The sequence below is a fragment of the Squalius cephalus genome (genome assembly GCF_949319135.1).
Source record: "Squalius cephalus genome assembly, chromosome: 2".
Lineage (NCBI taxonomy): Eukaryota > Metazoa > Chordata > Actinopteri > Cypriniformes > Leuciscidae > Squalius > Squalius cephalus.
Window position 1 is genome coordinate 19,503,176 of NC_137123.1, and position 18,336 is coordinate 19,521,511.

Sequence of the window (18,336 nt, forward strand, 5' to 3'; positions counted from 1 at the left end):
TTTTTTTTTTTTTTTACTTGGGCTAGTAAGCAACCAATTGGCAACTACTGTGCAACCACTTAAAGGGATAGTTCACCCAAAAATGAAAATTTTGTCATCAGCTGATCCAAACCTGTATGAGTTTCTTTCTTCTGTTGAACAGAAAAGACGATGCTTTGAAGAATGTTGGTAACCAGACAGTTGACAGTAGCCATTGGCTTCATTAGTATTTTTTTCCTACTATGGAAGTCAATGGGTGCCGATAATAATAAAATGAACTTTTATTAACATCAGTGACGTGCAAAAACCAACTTCTGGTAAATGCACTATTGTTCTTCTATAGTATCATCCTGAACAGACTGGCAGCTTCAGTGATTATAAGAGCACTCTTTACTTGCTTTCTGTGTAATTCAGTCACAATTTGAAGAATTGTTTTAGTTTTTCACGATAACTTGTGACTTCCTACTTTTTCCATATATTAGGGAATGAAAATGCTAATAAGCCAATAAGTGCTCCTCTGCCGTCATCTACTGGTTATAGTGGTCATTTTTTTAATCTTTTTTTTAAATAAAAGTGCTTGTTTGCCACAAAGTGTTAGTTTTCCTATACCTTTAATCTTTTAGTTTTACAAATCATATTAAAAATAACATTAAAATTGGATAATATTTAGAGGTTGGAAGAGCTTGAAAAAGTGTGAAGCACTTGAAAACCCTTGAAAAGTCCTTGAATTTCACTCTCGAAAGGTTGTACGAACCCTGAGATGAATAATGTATAAAAAAATAAACTATTTCTGCCACAATACCCTGGTTACAGTCAGGATTGAATATTGGTGATTTGTGGACTGAAAAGCCTTCTATAACTTGTTTGTTCATGGTACAATGTTTCTCCTGGTTTCCACGTCAGCGCTGTTTGATCTGGTTTACAACAGAGAATTCTGTGCCCTCTGCGAATTAAAATGCTTTCTCACTGGATCTCCCAGCACTGTGTAGTAACGGTGTCCCGTGATCTGCTTGTGAGTAAACCTGTTCTGAGCTCGCGTTGCGCTGCCTATCATTGCTCTGAGCTGATAAGCGGTCCGCGCTGCGCAGCTTAAAGGGATAGTTCGGCCAAAAATGATATTTAACCCATGACTTACTCACCCTCAAGCCGTTTGAGATGCATATGTCAATCTTTTTTCAGACGAACACATTTTCAGTTATTTTAGAAAATGTCTTAGATCTTTCAGTGGTTATAATGTGAAGCTATGGGGTCCACCTCCTTCAAGTCCCAAAAATGTGCATGCATCCTTCACAAAAGTAATCCATCCGGCTCCAGGGGGATAAACGAAGGAGTTCACGCGTTCACGGAGATGGATGCTGACGTAGGACGTAGCGTAGGAAGCGTCGTGATGTAGAACGAACGTGACAGCGCAGCCAGAGAGCAGAGCAAAACAAAACAAAACGACGCTTCCTACGCTACGTCCTACATCATACGCCAGCATCCATATCCGTGAACGCGCGTCGACCGCTACCGGAAGCCAGTTATTTTCGTTTATAAAGTTTTAAATATGTATATTTTTACGACAAAACGGATTACGGATTACCCTCAGAAGGCCTTCGTTTATCCCCCTGGAGCCGGATGGATTACTTTTGTGAAGGATGCATGCACATTTTGGGACTTGAAGGAGGTGGACCCCATAACTTCACATTATAACCACTGAAAGATCTAAGACATTTTCTAAAATAACTGAAAATGTGTTCGTCTGAAAAAAGATTGACATATACATCTCGAACGGCTTGAGAGTGAGTAAATCATGGGTTAAATATCATTTTTGGCCGAACTATGCCTTTAAACGAGAGCCGTTTCTCATGAAGCAACAGAAATGGCAGCTCTTATCAGTTGGGCAACGTGGTGGACGCGACCTCTAACAAAATTTAGTTGCACTGGAAGGAAAAAAGGATGCAGTCTGGAGTTTTCTTGAATTGTCATGTTTGGGTGAACTATCCATTTAAATGACGTCCCAAAAAAAACCTAATACACATTAAAGTGTAGTGTGGTACGCAACAGTGACAGGAACAGCTAATTATCTTAAAATCCTTCTTGTCCTTGTTCATGGGAGACAGACAACACACAATGTATCTCTGTGGAAAATCAGAGGTAAATTGCAGGGCTCGCTTTTGTCTTAATAGTGTTTTGACGAAGACACTGACTCATGTTTATGCTAGGTGTGTGATTTTTGTATTTTGCATTTACCTCAGCAGATCAGACCACAGTGTTCAAAGCATTTGTCGGTACACCACAGTGACGTACATTAGACATTATTATAGATGTTTTAGTATTATGTTTATATTATGTTTATACAAAAACATCTCTTGGTCAACTTGTGGTTGACCAATATGGGCATTTTATTGGCAGATAACCAATATAATTAGATGTTCGGTTTGTAATGTAGACAAAAGTCTGACACCACATAAAAATCAAAACGAAACATAGTAAACCTAGAATTAAAGCAAATGCGTTATATATGAAGGACTTATTACAGAAATTACAAAGTTCATGTTTGTTTTTTAATTGTACTTTTCAACCAAATTGTCGTACACAGAATTTATATACATTTTTTTTTTTTTTCAAGTAATCAAGTTACACTTGGTGGATACTGTCCAGTGCATATCACTTTTACAACTGTTTAACATGATAACCCTGAATTTGACTTGTATATGCACCCCAAGTAATAGCATCGGATATTAGCACACTTTTAGCACACCTTACTGTCACATTATATATTTATCATTTTTTTGTTGTTGTTTATTTAATGTTGCTTTGTTTTCTTTGTTGTCTTACTCTTAACATATTAAGATACATGTGTTGGTTTTCTTTTAAATCTAGCCAATGGAATTCCAAGAGCCACCTGGGGCTTACGGCAGAAATGCTACGGATAACATGGCTTCAGCTGATAACAGGTAATTTAATCTGCAGTTCTATGTGTATGGGGCAGTAGAATTCATTTAAATGGGTCACATCACAAGAAATCTTCTTTTCCCGAAACCCCATCTATCAAAACTAATCTTGTATAACTGAGGCCCTTGGGTTTCTGAGACCAGAAACCTGAAAACATTACCATGTAACCCACATTTCCAGTGCAATGTTGCTCATTTAGTGGTCATAAATGATGGACTTCTAAACACTCAATATGAGTAAAATCACTGAAGGTCAAATCTTGTGGTGTTTCTGACCGTGTGTAGCACCTACCGCTCTGCACACTGGATCCCAGCATATGAAACAATCAATTTTTTTAAAACAATATCCCTGACCATTTCAGTCTGCTCTTTACACATTTAACAGTTAATTTATCATTTTAGCAAATAGCAATGTTATGCTGTTACAATATCACTAATGAAATATATTTTTTAGGGGGATCCATCAAAAGGAACATGGGTTAAATTTTATTCAGGTGAGTGTAGTTTTTTTTTTCCCTGTATCATATTTCTGCTATTATCTATTTTTCTTTCCTGCATTGTATTCTTTTTTATTGCGACACGTTCCTGCAATCACAGCCTTGTTTTTTGAAAGAGAAATGTAGATAAACAACATACTTGAGTGAGTGGATTATTCTCTTAGGTGAGAAGACGCCTGCAGAAAGGACACTAAATCTTTAGGCTTTCACAATGTCTTTTGATCGTCTGTTGGTACATGTCAACACTGAATATACAATATCAGATCTTTGGATAAAGGGATTAGTAAAGCATCTGAATTGCATCGAAAACAATTGTATCTGTTGGTGTTACTGTGAGAACATCCTGGATTTGTTGAACCACCACCTACCTTTACCCTGCTGTCATGCCATCTGGGCTCTGGCTCCGTTTAATGTCAATGTGCCAGTTGACCAAAACCCTCGGCTTTAGTTGTCTTCCTGCATGTTCAGACCAATCGGTTTATAAAGCTGTGACAATTATGTTGCACGTCGTTGGTTGTCCTCCAAGTACTGATACACAGTGGTCTCATAGTATTTGAACACTCTTAAAAATAAAGCGTCTTTTTTGGCACCTATGGTTTTATGAAGAAACTTTAACATCCATGGAATCTTTCCGTTTCACAAAAAGTTCTTTATAGTGGAAAAAGGTTATTGAGACACTTTACAATAAGGTTCATTAGTTAACATTAGTTAATGTATTAAAGGGATACTTCACTGGTTAGCATTAAGCTTTGTATCAGTAGAAACCCGATAGTATTTTCGAATGACCGTGCTTCCCTCCCTCATGTCCCCCTGAGACGAGAGATTTCTGTATTGTGTGTCTGGAAAAAAAACTCAGATGACGCAAAAATCGTCATCGGAGGCTTTTTTGGCCCGAGGCAAGAGACTACAGCCAGTAGGAGGAGCTCGTTCCGCATGTTTTCAACCCGCCCATAGGGGGATCTCACGATAAAACGGCGTCTTTTTTTAGTTTTGAGTCAACTAGTAGCCTAGTTGTATAATTTCTTCCGATACTGCCCTCTGTAACCGGTAGGCGTGGCTTGGGAGTGGCCTCGTAGGGCAGCGAAGCAAGTGCATTCTGGGAGTTGTTATCTTTCATCCACATGAGCCAAAAATACATTTTCTGGCTTTTCCCAGTCTAGAAGGCACCAACTTCTAAAATAATTTCACATTTCTACTACATAAATGACCCAATTTAAATACACATTCATCTTTCCAGCGGTGAAATATCCCTTTAACTATCATGAGCAATACATTTGTTACTGTAATTACTTTGTTAACGTTAGTTAATAAAAATACAGTCCTTTACTGTTTGTTCATGTTAGTTCACAGTGCATTAACTAATGTTATCAAGATTTTAATAATGTATTAGTAAATGTTGAAATGAACATTAACAAAGATTAATAGAAGTGCAGTTCATGCTAATTAATGTAGTTAACTAATGTTTATTGTAAAGTGCTACCCTTGAGATGATTCAAATTTTTCAAACTAAGAAAAAAATGGTTCTTTCAACAACTGTTCACTAAAAGGTTCTCTCAGGAACCCGGACTGGTTCTTCTCTGGCATTCCTTTTTAGATCCTTTATTTTTAAGTGTATTAAAGGAGAACTCCGGTCAATTTTAACATTGAGCTAATTTTTTTGTACATTTGGAGTGCTGTCAGTACAGAGAACAACGACAAAAATCGGTGTTGCCTACACCGTGTTATCCTCTTTTTAAAATTTGCACCCTGTTGACTTCAATGGGGCAAGTTTTAAACCTGCTTTTAGCCTCTTAACATCCTTGATGCATCATTACAAGTGCACAGGTCATGTGAGTGATTCCTTTAGAGTGAATGCGGGTGAATCTGACTGCAGTAGATGTGCAAGATATGAATAAAAATGATGTTATTTCAGCCAGCGCACATACCTGTATTTACATCCTGTTTTCGGTCGAAGCCCACAGTAATCGATTGTCGAGTTCACGCGCATAGGTGTAGTACGTACGATCATGCGCCCGAACTCGACAATCGACTACTGTGGACTTCAACCGAAAACAGGATGTAAACAAAGGTATTTGCGCTGGCTGAAATAACATCATTTTTATTCATATCTTGCACATCTACTGCAGTCAGATTCACCGTGTTCACTCTGAAGGAATCACTCACATTGGCTGTGCACTTGTAATGACACATCAAGGATGTTAAGAGGCTAAAAGCAGGTTTAAAACTTGCCCCATTGAAGTCAACAGGGTGCAAATTTTAAAAAGAGGATAACACGGTGTAGGCAACACCGATTTTTGTCGTTGTTCTCTGTACTGGCAGCACTCCAAATTTACAAAAAAATGAGCTCAATGTTAAAATTGACCGGAGTTCTCCTTTAAATCTAACAAACTCCTTGAAATTAAATGTAGTGCCTGTGCTATTATTCATTTACATATGAACGTCACTCGGTTGGTTTATTTAACTGATGCAATGACATTCATACATTTTTAAGAGTGATTCAAGCGTTCAAATACTTTGAGGGTCAATGAAAGAGTTGATATAGTCACAAACATCCTGTGTTGAAATATTTCTGTATCGACGGTTCAGTCTGTAAAACAGTCTAGTCTAAATAAGACTATATAATAAGACTAAATATAGAAATCAAGCAATTCAGTTTCCTTTCTCTTTGTCCTTCAAAGATGTTTGTAATGTTCCCTTTTAAAATGAAAGACTACTTTGATTATTTTTTTAACAAGGAATATTGGTTTTAAGCCCAAACATTATTCGCTGTCATTGTGATGTCAGTGTCACTGCATGTGATGCGTGAGATCTTACTCCTTCATGCGCTCTAACAGTTAGAACATGTTGTACCCAGCTGTGACACGTACGCAATACATTGTGGTATAAGAGTTTCCCATCTCGTTGATTCTGGCAGCTGATTAGAGACCTTTTTCTTTGAACGTGTTGAAAGGCACAATCCTTTACTCATATGCAGAGCTTTACTGCAGCTTTATCAGTTAACCAGTGATTAAAGCTAACTTTGACTGTTTGGTTTCTACATTGAGCATGTCAATTCAGTAATGAATCATTTATGGTAAATTCATAATTTTATCTTAGTTTCACATTTAATGACTGCTTTTAATGTGCACTCTGTAATTTTGTCCTTATTAAAAGTTTTAATCAGTACATAAAGATATTAATGATATTTTTAGAAAAAAAAGTTGACACATCAAGAGCTTTGCCCTATGGGGTCTGTAATTCAGATCACATGATCAGCCAAATACTACTCACTTAATCTTGGTAACTCTCTGTAATCGTTATTGGACTGAATTAATCTGGACTGACTGTGAATATAGCATTTATGTAGTGGCATGAGTATCTGAGAACCAACATAAACATTACTGAGGACAACTTTAACTTGTTCATCTTCAGTAAATTCAGTAAAGGATTACACTAGGTTTGAAATGCATGCATTATTTTTTTTTTTCATTTTATTCACCTCTTATTTTAAACGCTTAATTTCCCCCCTAACTTTTTAACAACACCACCTTTGCTTCATAGCTTTTAGGCCACAGTTTGAGTTTCTAGACCAGATTACTAGTGTTTTGGCATCTCTGGATATGATGAGATGTGTAGATTTGAAATATTTATGTCCATAACAACTCCAATCTCATCAGCCGTATAATCTCATTATAGATGTCACCTCTTTAATCATGACGTGAACAGGTGATGACAGCATTATCAGATGAATTGTTTACTGTTGATTGCCCTTGATTGGAGAGATTTTTCTGGGACAAACATCATGTGAAATCATCCAAATCTGTTAAAAGCCTGTTGATCTAAGTCAACTGACTTCCACCGCTCAGGTCTTTAAGTCTTTTTCGTCACGGTTTACGCAAAAGCACGTAGATGAGGTTTACGTTCATACTGTTAACACATTCTTGTTATGAATGAGCAGTTGGCCTGCACGTGTACTGTTGTTTATTTTATTATCAGTTTTGATGAGTGTTGTAATTGTGCGATAAGGCACATTTCAGGTTAAATGTTTATGTCTCCTTGCATTGAAGTGCCAGAGTTTTCGCATTCAGGATGTCTGGACAGTCTGTTTCCCTTTCTGTTCCTTATCTCCTCTGGTGGTAATAAACATCACGTCTCTTGGCGTGTACACAACTTTAAACAGCACAAAGTCCTCATTCCAAGTTTGGATTGAGACATAATCAGGAGTGTTGCAATTATGGACCATTATGGGCACGTAATGAAAATCACATCGACAAAAATAGCACGTCTGCAATGGCACAAGTGCGTTTCAAATCCAGTTGCGTTAGCATGAGTAAGCCCTGTGTGCCGTAAGAACAGAAAACGGGACTGTTTGTCATGCTGTCGGTAATGCAGGGCATGTACACCGAATAGTTTTTTAGTGTAGAACCAATTTTCACTCAGAAGTTGTTAGTAAATTTAACAAAATGGCAATTAAGACACTGAATTAAATGTGAAATTTCCCATTTAAAAAAAAGTCCCGCTTTTGAAAAGTCTCCCTTTGCTCCAAAAATAGACCCCATCCCACGCCCCAGTGGCGGAAGTGTGTGTTTGTGCGAGTTGCATGATTTGTCTGCACCCTTCACGACCCCTCCTGCGTGATTTGATCATCGCCGAAACGGGGTGGGGGGAGAAGAGTCCCGGCAATGATAAAGTGAAAAGATTGGGAAGGCATTTCAGCCTGCGTGCTTTGCGTGCTCTCTCTCTATGGGACACACAGCTGCTCAGAGAGAAAGGGAGGGGTAGAGGGATAGAAAAGAACATAAAATTGGCCACACCTACCCTGCAAGCAACATGGGTGGGGTTTGAGCAGGGCAGACAGCCAATCAGCAGGCAGGGGTTTGTCCTGCAGTGCCGCCCCCTGCCTCCTCCCAGCCTGTAAGTAGACGAGGGCAGACGCAGGCAGGGTATTGCTCAACTTAAGAAGCGCACTACCCCCACTCTGCTGTAGTTGGTGTTTATCCCTCGCTCTTTTCTCTGCTAGACGCCTGCCATGAAGATCCTGGAGGCTCTTAGTGGCACAGAGCCGTGCGATGATGTCCCTCGACTGGACCTTTCTACTCTGACAGACGACAGCAACTGGGCAGGTCAGTGTTTTTTTATTTTTATTTGTGCGTCTCACTTTGTTGCTGTCTCTCTCTCTGCACATGGGCGGCAGCTGCAAGTCTGCCTTGCCCACATTGTGTCCTCATGCAGTGAGTATTATTAAGTCACTTAATAGAGGAAGAAGATTACAAGTAGTCTGCAATCTGTTTTCCTCCTCATGCATACTGTTGCGTTTAGTCTAGAGAGGCTTGTTTTGCATTGCAACAGGGTGCTAGCTATGCTTTTTTTGTGCATTGTTGTTGCAAATACTGAGATTGTAGCTACAGCTACTTCAAAGCCCTGCGATGTCCCTTGAGAATTTTGACTCGGATGCCTCTGGGATTTATTGCGTTTGCACTGGATTCGGCTGCGGTTCTTGCAGTTGCATGGTTTTTTTTTCTCTCCCCACACTTCCCCTTTGGCCATAATTCTCTGTTTGTAAACAGTCGAAAGGCTGTTGATTGCATATTTGTGCTTCTTTGTTAATATATCATATTTGTTCAGATAAAATATATATATGTTTGAATTATAAAGGTTTTTATTTAATTTATTATTTAATTTTAACATGTATTAATGAATATGGATTATAGCACTCTCTTGTTTACTCATATTATTTGAGATAAAATTAGATATTCTTTTGTTTTTATTTTTTACATATAATTTTAATGTATAGATTAATTTATAAATCTAGATTATAGACTATATAAATACTATATATTTAATATTTATATTTAATGTATGTATTAGTATTTTTTAGTTAATTTTAATGTATAGATTGATTTATAAATATGAACATATAGTACTTTTTTATTCATTAAATCTTTGATAGATAGATAGATAGATAGATAGATAGATAGATAGATAGATAGAAAGATAGAAAGATAGAAAGATGGATAGATAGATTATTGCACTTTTTTGTTTTATTTTTTTTCACAATAAGATTTTACTTTGTATTAGGCCATGTTTTATACAAGCAGTCTATGAAATCAAAATGAACTTCACTGATCAGATGCATCACACTAAAATGAGTTTCATCAGCCACGGTGGTTCGGTGCATTTTCACAGCTGCTGCGTTTCAGTCAAGTTTACGCATTTGTCATCTTCAGTGTTTAAATTTGTTTGTGGTGTAGGAGGGCGAGCCTAGCAACAAGCAGACGTTCGGCTCTACAAGTGGAGGACCGTATAGTCATAGCAACTGAGGAGTGAAACAGGAGGAGGTTTAAATCCCGGAGTCTGAGAGCCGTTGCTATGTGCACGTCACGTCTCAGCCTTTTAAACTTGTCATGGCTATTCACAACAGTCTCTCTTCCTGTTTCTTCTCCCGTTCGTGCTGCACGTGCCAGTTGTAGACTTGTACAAACATGCGCAAACACACCCCTTTTCGCATTGACCTTGGAAATATTGTAGCGTAGGATTTCTAGATGTCTCCACTCGAGGCCTGGCACAGATGCGCCCTAGGCAGTGAAGTGCATATATATGGAGCTGCCCTGCTGACAGGTTTGCCATGTTGATTCACAGTTACCCTTTACTTTAATAAAGCGCTTAATATTGTGGTCACAGCCTTGGCAGGATCTCTATACTGTATAATGTACTTGTTCTGTGGCACCCTCTAGTGAGAGCTTCAAACGGCTGCTTACATAATGACACGTCTCGGTTGACTAAAATGGTCCAAAAAAAAAAAAACACCCTGTGGTTTTGCAAGGTAGAGACATTCCTGGGAGTGCAACATGAGATATTTCCTCCATATGCTGCCTTTTGTTTGGACATATTTTAAAACTACCAAAAAACAGAAAACCTTCGAAAACATTTCTGTGTTGTGAAAAGCGTTATTGCTAGTAAATAAATAGAATTTGGAATTCAATTAAATCATTCAATTTCAAATCAATTTCATTTGGCATTTGACATCTTATACACAGATCCTTGCAATTCATTTTACCACTAAAATTGCAGAAAACATAATGAAAAAGATTCTTTTTGGGACAGTTTTATTGTAAATAAACAAATATTCTCACTATTTTTGGGGTGCATAGTTAAATCCTAGCTGTTTATGCTAAATGGAGCAACTAAATTTAGAAAAAAACATGAAAAAGATTTCTGAATATTTTTTATTGAAAAGAGCTATAAAATCAAAATACAAATCCTTACAATCATGTTTGTTGTGCTGAGCAGAACAACTTAATCACACACAACATGATAATAGTTTTGGGACAAGATTTATTGTCAAATTCAAATAAATAAATTCACTTGTTTTTTTGGGTAGTCAATGTCCGGTTGTGCATTATTACCTATTTATGCATGACAATTTAGTTAGTTATGCCACGGATAACATGATTCTTTTAGAACAAAAATTATTTTGAAATGAACTAATATTTTGAGTAGTTCGTAGTGCTTTTTACCTAGTTTGTTATGATGAGTGGAACAACTTGAGCACTGATAACATGATGAAAAATAAGTTTGTTCAAATGTAACAAAACAAATGTACCGGTAATGCTTTGTGCATTTTGTTGTGCATACATGGTAATATTCTACAAATTGGAGCAATTATGCTAAGCGGAACAAAACCGCAGATTGATTATACAAGCTAAAAGTGTTTTGTTAACATCTTTGGAAGCATATGGTTGCTGGAATCGAGTTCACGTGACTGTAAATATACAGTGGCACTAAAAACAAGCTGTTGCTCCAGCTCATGGGAGTGGTCAAATGAGTGTTCAGGACTGTATGTAACATTGAGCTGCCAGACCTTTGTCCCACTGCAGCCGGTGCCAAAAGCACATTGCGGTGACCCACTGCAGTGCCGAGAGGCAGCGGTTTGCCCAAATGTTTGTCAGCTGTGATGTTCTTTTCTGCCTGTCTCATCATTTCCTTGGGTCGTTATAAGAGTTGCGTCAGTGGTTACCTTTCTTCCCTTTTGTCTTTCAGATTCTCATTTCTTTAGTGCTTCTTTCCTTGATTTCAAAAGCCTTTTAAAATCAAGTCACAATGAGGGTAAGGGCTGAGATCTGCTTTTGTTAACAACTTGATATCCCTGAGCCCCATCTCTCACCAGTGACCTTTAAAAGCTGCATGGAAATCCCATTAAACTGGCATGTAGCTACCTAGCATCTAACATACTGCAGCCTTTGAGGACAGGCACAATAATATGTGGCTTTATTTATGTCCGCAATAGCCTACTGAGACTTTGTGAGCCTTTCAGTGAAAGGCCATCTTGTAGCACATGCTTTGATGTATTATGCCGGCTCAACAAAATGGCTCCAAATGCGCTGCCATGAGGGAGAGATCCACCTGACCCATTAGCTCCTCAAGCATGACTTGTAAGCGCATGACACAAAAAAGTGCAAAGAACCTGTAGGAATTTAAGCTGTACCAGATTGGTTGCACAGCATTTCGAAAAGCATGTTGAGCTGTTTGTTCGTGTGTATGAGTGTGTGTGCATGTATTGAAATGATGCAATAGCATCCCTGCTATAGGCACTGCTATTACTGCTAATATTGTGAATGTTAAACATTGATAACGATTAGCAACTGCATGAAAAACACTCTTTTAAAACCACATAGCAACACCTAAGCAATCACCCACAACACATGGTCCCATAAACTATTGATGTGCATTTTAATGTTCTTAAGTTTAGTTGGTACATCTATTAAATAAAGTTACAGTCCCAAACATGGACACAAAACACATTGTTTTGTTTTTCCTAATGAACGTTGCCTTGTGCAAGGGGCTTTACCTTTACTTCAGCACTGTAAATATGTTGATATCAACTTTATAACTGCAGATAAGATCAAGTTTGATTCATCATGCTTGCGAGTTGCACAGGTCACATCGCAGTCAGCGTTTATCGCCACATTCTTCTTGCTGCATTGTTAAATTGCTCTTCTGACCTTACTTTATGATCCCGGCATCTGCATAGTAAATAAACAAAACATTCCGATATCACAGCATGTGCTCACAGTGTTTGATTAATAATCTGTAGTGCGTGATACTCTTCAAAACACTTTGTCACGATTGCATTTAATAGTCTGCAATGAAAAAGCACACGTGTATTGTGTATTTAACAAAGGTGATAGTGTACTTATCTTTCTCAAAGATAAAAACAACTGTCTGCTGAGCTGATTAGCTCACATTCTAGTGGGTTTGACTAACAATATTGTCCCCAGGATGCCCGAAATAGCAACAAGGTCAATAGAATATCAGCCTAGTTAAAATTTAATATGTACTCAAACTGTTGTTTGGCCCTGACTGTATATCAACAAAGACAAAATCTAACACTTGTTCCCTGTTTGGCTTGCTATTTACTAAGTGACTTGTGAAATCTAGCCACGCTGTTTTGTCATTTCCCTCAATTTTAACGCTTGTGTGTTGACAGAACCAGTGCCAGCCTACTCGTCGTGGCAAAGGGAGAGTATGGACCGCGAGGAAGCTCGCCTGTCTCCCCATGCCGGTGGCAAGCCGATTCGCCAGCTCTTGGAGGAGGACAGCGACCCAATGGTCTCGCCACGGTTCTACGCTTATGGAGACGGTCGGCAGTATCTGGACGACACAGAGGTTCCTCCATCACCGCCTAACGCCCACTCCTTTGTCAGGTAAACAAACAAACCCTTGTATGGTCTGAAAGAGGAAATCCTATGTTTTTCGGAGGGTGAAATGAATGCTGTTCTCCATTTAGTAGGCGAAGAAGTTCGTCGTTAGGCTCCTGCGACGATGACCGGGAAGAGTTGACCTCCGCTCAGCTTTCAAAGCGGATCCACGTACTCAAGAAGAAGATCCGGAGGTTTGAGGAGAAGTTCGAGGATGAGCGCAAATACAGGGTGAGCGAAAGAGATCTGATTGGATGAGTCCCTTTTAAAAGTTGCGACAACTAAAAATCCTACGATGTCTTCACTGATAAATCGATCCCATTCTAATCAATGAAGCAGTCTATTCTGGAAAACATTGTCAATGTGCCATTTTCATGATGACAATAACCGGTGCAAAATGTATTTAGCTCTATTTGCTACAAATGTTGAGTCTAGTATTTTCTCTACAGCCTTCACATGGCGACAAAGCTGCCAACCCAGAGGTTCTGCGCTGGATGAATGAACTGGCCAAGATGCGCAAAGACTTAAAAGGTATGAATGAAAGTGGTTTGTATCATGTAAGCTAGAGCTGCATGACTAATCGTTAAAAGATCGCAATCTCTAGCAATTTTATTCCTAATTGCAACGATTTGCCTATTAAACCTTAGACAAAATCACAGCGAAACATTCAAATCTGCATTGCTGCTGCTGCTGCTGACCCAGAGAGTATTTTCAACCACACAGTATCATTATTTCTGTGTTACAAATATTCTATCACAGAAGTACCAGATAAAAGTTTATAGTTCGGATATAAACAATGTCTACGGCAGCAATCAAAATAGATCAGATCACTTTTTTAAGACAAGTGAAGTATTTATGAGTGAGTCATTGAATTATTCAATTTATTTAACAAAAAACAATCACTCAGATTAAACATTTGAAATAAACTGCAGCAATTAACATTTTGTTAGAACCTCTAGTAAATGAAATGTTATTTTGTTTAGTTGTCTGTTCAGAATCGTGGGAGAATTGTGATGTTTGAAAAAAACAAAAACGTGATTCTCAATTTATCCAGAATCGTGCAGCTCTAATGTAAGCCATGATAATCCAACCTTCATGATGTTTTGTTCAAGCAAATTGTTTCGGGTGTATTTTCTCACTAACCTTTGTGGGTTGGGCCTACCAGGAAAACAACATCTGATCTAATCTGCTCTGCTCTGCTCATGGCTTGCAAAGTTCTTATAAACAAGTGGCTCCATGTTCTGGCTCTACATCACAGATCACAAGTTGCTAAAGTCAGAAGAGGATTTGACGCCCATCCCCCGCCAGCGTAGCAACACGCTTCCCAGGAGCTTTGGGTCTCAGCTGGAGAAGAAAGCTCCTGAGACCAAAGCCCCCAAACCCCCTGTGGAAAGCACACTGGATGCAGTCATGAACAAACTGCAGGAGAAACGCAATGAGGCTGGCCGACCTGAAGACATTAAGGTGCGTTTTTTTAAGGGTTTTCTTTCTGCTTTTGCCCTTTTTTTTATAAACAAATGCATGCATCTTTAAAATGTCATTCTCGGTTCTTCATTAGGACATGACCCGTGAACAGATTGGAGCAGAAAAAGTGGCCCTTCAGAAAGCTCTTCTATATTATGAGAACATCCATGGGAGACCAGTGAGTGTGCAGTTCTTAACCTTCAGAACATTTTTACATTGGCTGAGGTTGGTTTTAATGTCTGTGTTTTTGTCACTCATTCTAGATCACCAAGAATGAGAGGCAGGTCATGAAGCCTCTATACGACCGGTACCGACTCGTCAAGCAAATCCTCTGTAGAGCTTCCTCCATTCCAGTCATTGTAAGTTCTGTTTTTCCACCATTTTTCACTTTTCCCTCACCATTGCATGCTTCTGTCTCAACTCTGTTTCTCCTTTCACTGGAGAATTCTCTCATCTTGGGAGTTCATGTACAGCAAGAGTGTCCAATCCTGCTCCTGGAGGGCCACTATCCTTCAGAGTTTAGCTTACAATCCTGGCTGTTGCAACTTCATTATTCTGCCTCCTAAGATACCTCACTAAGGCCAAGTTTACTTTCTCCTTCACAGGCCTTGTTTACACCTGGTATTAAGATGCGTTTTGGTCGATCGGATAACAAGTGGAAGACGCTAAATGCAGGTGTAAATGGGGTCTAAAACGTTTTAAGCTTGTCCACTTTCGACCACTTCCAGAGGGAGTTGAAAACACATTCGACCGGATTACTTTCGTAGTGTAGACGCTCATCTGGTTGAATGTGTTCATACAGCCACAAAAGACCGCCTACTCTCCATCTACTGACCTAATGTGGAAACCTTATGAGAAGCGCGCTTGCCAGACGGGATTTAGACTGACGGCTGGAGACCCAAGTTTCGTAGTTCGAAGACGAAAAACGTACCAAGCACAATGTTCTCTCTCCATTCCTGATTTCTAACGCACACTCACAGCGTTCAGAGCAGAAACGAAAGCTCCTGCTCTCCGTGTGTTTTTCCGTCGTCTCCGGGAGCGTTTTTATGTAAACAGCGCAAGCTTATTTTGTCCATTAGATCGAAAGATCTGAAAAAACACATACATTTACCCACCCATAGACCCTCACCATGAAGAAATCAGGACAGAAGTGGTCGAAGGTGGACAAAACACCAGGTGAAAACGAGAATGTGTCTCCATCGGATCCGATCACCAAAACGCATCTTAATACCAGGTGTAAACAGGGCCTCAGATGCCATGAAGCAAGATGGCTAACTAAGCAAGAGAAATTTGATTCAGTAGTAAAACATAGTAATAAAAATAAATTGGTGATTTTACCTAATTTTTCTGTATACTGTACTGTATTGAAACCATTACGAGTCGAGTGCCCCACATTGGGCGCCATATTTGAGCTGTGCAAAGTTGCTGCCTATGTAGACTGTTCCAAATCAGCCACTTGTGAGGGTCATTAGAGTTCGGTTACTGACCATGTAGGCAGTTGGCAGCAAGGTTAGGTTTGGGAATAAAGCTAATACTTATCTGAGCCACGCTAGCAGATATGCATAAGCTACTATGGTTGTATTAAAGGCTAGCTAGCTGCTATTACTACTTGATTCATGAACTAAACCGTATGGATAAGTCTCCATGGTATTAGTAGAGAAAATTAGCAGTAGCACAATATAAGCATTTAGATTTTGTATTGATGCAATGGCAGTGCCGGGGCTTTTTAGCGCCTGTAAGCCCGTCTTTAGCAAGAGCTCAAGAGTAGCTCACTGAGTTCATATCCTGGAGCTGGATATTTGCAACAGTATTCCTTATAATTCCCAATTCTCTTGCATACATACTCTTAAAACATTAAGCAGCAACCCTGGGCATATTCCCACACCACAGGAAGTGTTTTCCCCCACTTAATATAGAATGATATGCATGTGAAATACAACAACAAAACATTATATTGGTATGTTCTGAAAACATCTGGCTCATGTAACACAAAATGGATGTTACCATTATATAATACTCTAAAGCCTGATTATACATTGTTTAAACTTGTGTGCACATTTGAATTGTCTTTTAGCTTTAGCTTCTCCATTTTTTTTTTTTTTAGTCAATGATATGGTTCTCTAGTTACATTTTCTCTTAGCATCAGTTAAAGCGTGGGTTCCCAATTGGGTGAATATGCTTCATATGCCCTAAAACAATTACTTGGAAGTGCCACCTTCAGATGTCAAGGTTTATTTAATGTGAATCTTCTAGTCCATTAGTGGAGTGAGACCTGCCCTGAAGTGGGCTTTTGTGAAGGTAGTTTACCGGGTTGTAATGTCACTATTAACACCCACCACAGGGCTCGCCTTCCAGCAAGCGCAGAGGCCCCCTGCTGCAGCCCATTATCGAGGGTGTACCAGCCCTGTTCTTCAGCGACACAAAGGTGAAGAGCTGTGACTGCTCAATCAACCAGTGATTCGGCTGACCCACCTCCTTCCCCCCACTAGTTTCCTCATTAACCTAATCATGAATCAGTAACTTGCATGGGCACATACTTGGGAGTGCTGTGAGATTCGACTCCTGCTGATTCCAAAGCCGTTTGATCACATCCCTGTTGGGTTTTGGCACCAGGGATGTGAAAACTTGAATTGGTGACTCAAATGTAAGGCAGTGCACTAAATACTCCACCTAAAATGAAAATAATTGATTGCACTGTTAAAGCACTGATGCTTTTCATTTGTACTAACACTTGTCACAACAGAGGCTTGATGCACAATGATTCTTAAATGATTCCCATTGAGATTCGCCTTCCAAATCAATGTTAGGCTTGATGCTTCTCAGTCATGGTAGTGTAAACCATCGGAGATAACTCACCAGCGCCATCTGCTCTTTTCCCAGGAGGAGGAGGATGGCTCGGATGACGACGACACCAGGACACAGTTCACGGTCACGGTTAAGCCGGAGCTGAGCATGCTGGGACTTCTCGACCAGCTGGATGAGGACACAGACGGTTTCATCTCACCTGTTGACGAACTATCACCCTCCAAGAACACCATGGATATGAGATTGTCCAATTTGCATGCTGCTACCATGTGAGTATTAGGTTTAGAGTAGAAACGTATATCTTAGGGCGCTGACACACAAGATAATGCTTGGACAGAGTGTTTGAAGATGTGGAAAGTGTCGTACCAGACCTCAAATGGCCAGGTCTCTCTCTCACAAGAAAGGGACTAACCAGGGCTGCTTTTCTCACAAGCATTGTGAGCTAAGATGATCGTAGAGACCATTAGTGACAATGGTTCTACAATATATCTAGGCTTATGATGCTTTTGGGAAACACAGCCCTGGACTGCATAAACCCAAGTATATCGTAGAGACCATTAGTGCCAATGGTTTTTACAGCCTACTTGCACTTATGATGCTTTTGGAAAATGCAGCCCTGGTAAACTAAAGGTATAATAAATAAAATAAGGCAGATTTCCAAAATCACAACTGAAAAAGTTGTCATTGGTCAATGCGTCATAGTTAAAATGTTGTAAACTACTGGTTGTGCGATGTAGCGCGAGCCTAGTGATTTTCCTCTACATCCTTGCTATGCATCATCCCCATTGACGTCAATGAATTTGCGTGTTTTCTGACGTAAACTCTAGTGTGTAAGCGCCTTTACAGACCTTTTACATTTCTTAGTATTCATAATGGATTTTGTGGAGCTCCAAGGCCAAATATATACAAATGGCTAAAAGTAATTTGTACATTTAAAAAAAGCTAATTGTTGAATTGGCGCTTCAGTGGGTCGAATGA

At 39.3% G+C, this 18,336-nt stretch overlaps 1 protein-coding gene across 10 annotated transcripts in view; it reads left to right on the forward strand.

The window, feature by feature from the left end:
* The window catches only part of fam13a (family with sequence similarity 13 member A), a 51,113-nt gene that overhangs the window by 31,218 nt on the left and 1,559 nt on the right, over positions 1 to 18,336 (forward strand). For 3 of the 10 annotated variants that reach the window (XM_079895732.1, XM_079895729.1, XM_079895730.1), the window contains 12 exons: positions 2,845 to 2,918; positions 3,370 to 3,409; positions 8,412 to 8,514; positions 11,432 to 11,497; positions 12,879 to 13,095; positions 13,179 to 13,320; positions 13,539 to 13,620; positions 14,348 to 14,553; positions 14,648 to 14,731; positions 14,817 to 14,912; positions 16,895 to 16,978; positions 17,434 to 17,627. In XM_079895732.1, coding sequence (XP_079751858.1) covers positions 2,845 to 2,918; positions 3,370 to 3,409; positions 8,412 to 8,514; positions 11,432 to 11,497; positions 12,879 to 13,095; positions 13,179 to 13,320; positions 13,539 to 13,620; positions 14,348 to 14,553; positions 14,648 to 14,731; positions 14,817 to 14,912; positions 16,895 to 16,978; positions 17,434 to 17,627 — 1,388 coding nt within the window. The remainder of the gene's footprint in view (positions 1 to 2,844; positions 2,919 to 3,369; positions 3,410 to 8,411; positions 8,515 to 11,431; positions 11,498 to 12,878; positions 13,096 to 13,178; positions 13,321 to 13,538; positions 13,621 to 14,347; positions 14,554 to 14,647; positions 14,732 to 14,816; positions 14,913 to 16,894; positions 16,979 to 17,433; positions 17,628 to 18,336) is intronic. The other 7 variants (XM_079895737.1, XM_079895736.1, XM_079895731.1 and 4 more) reach the window with 6 other exon arrangements.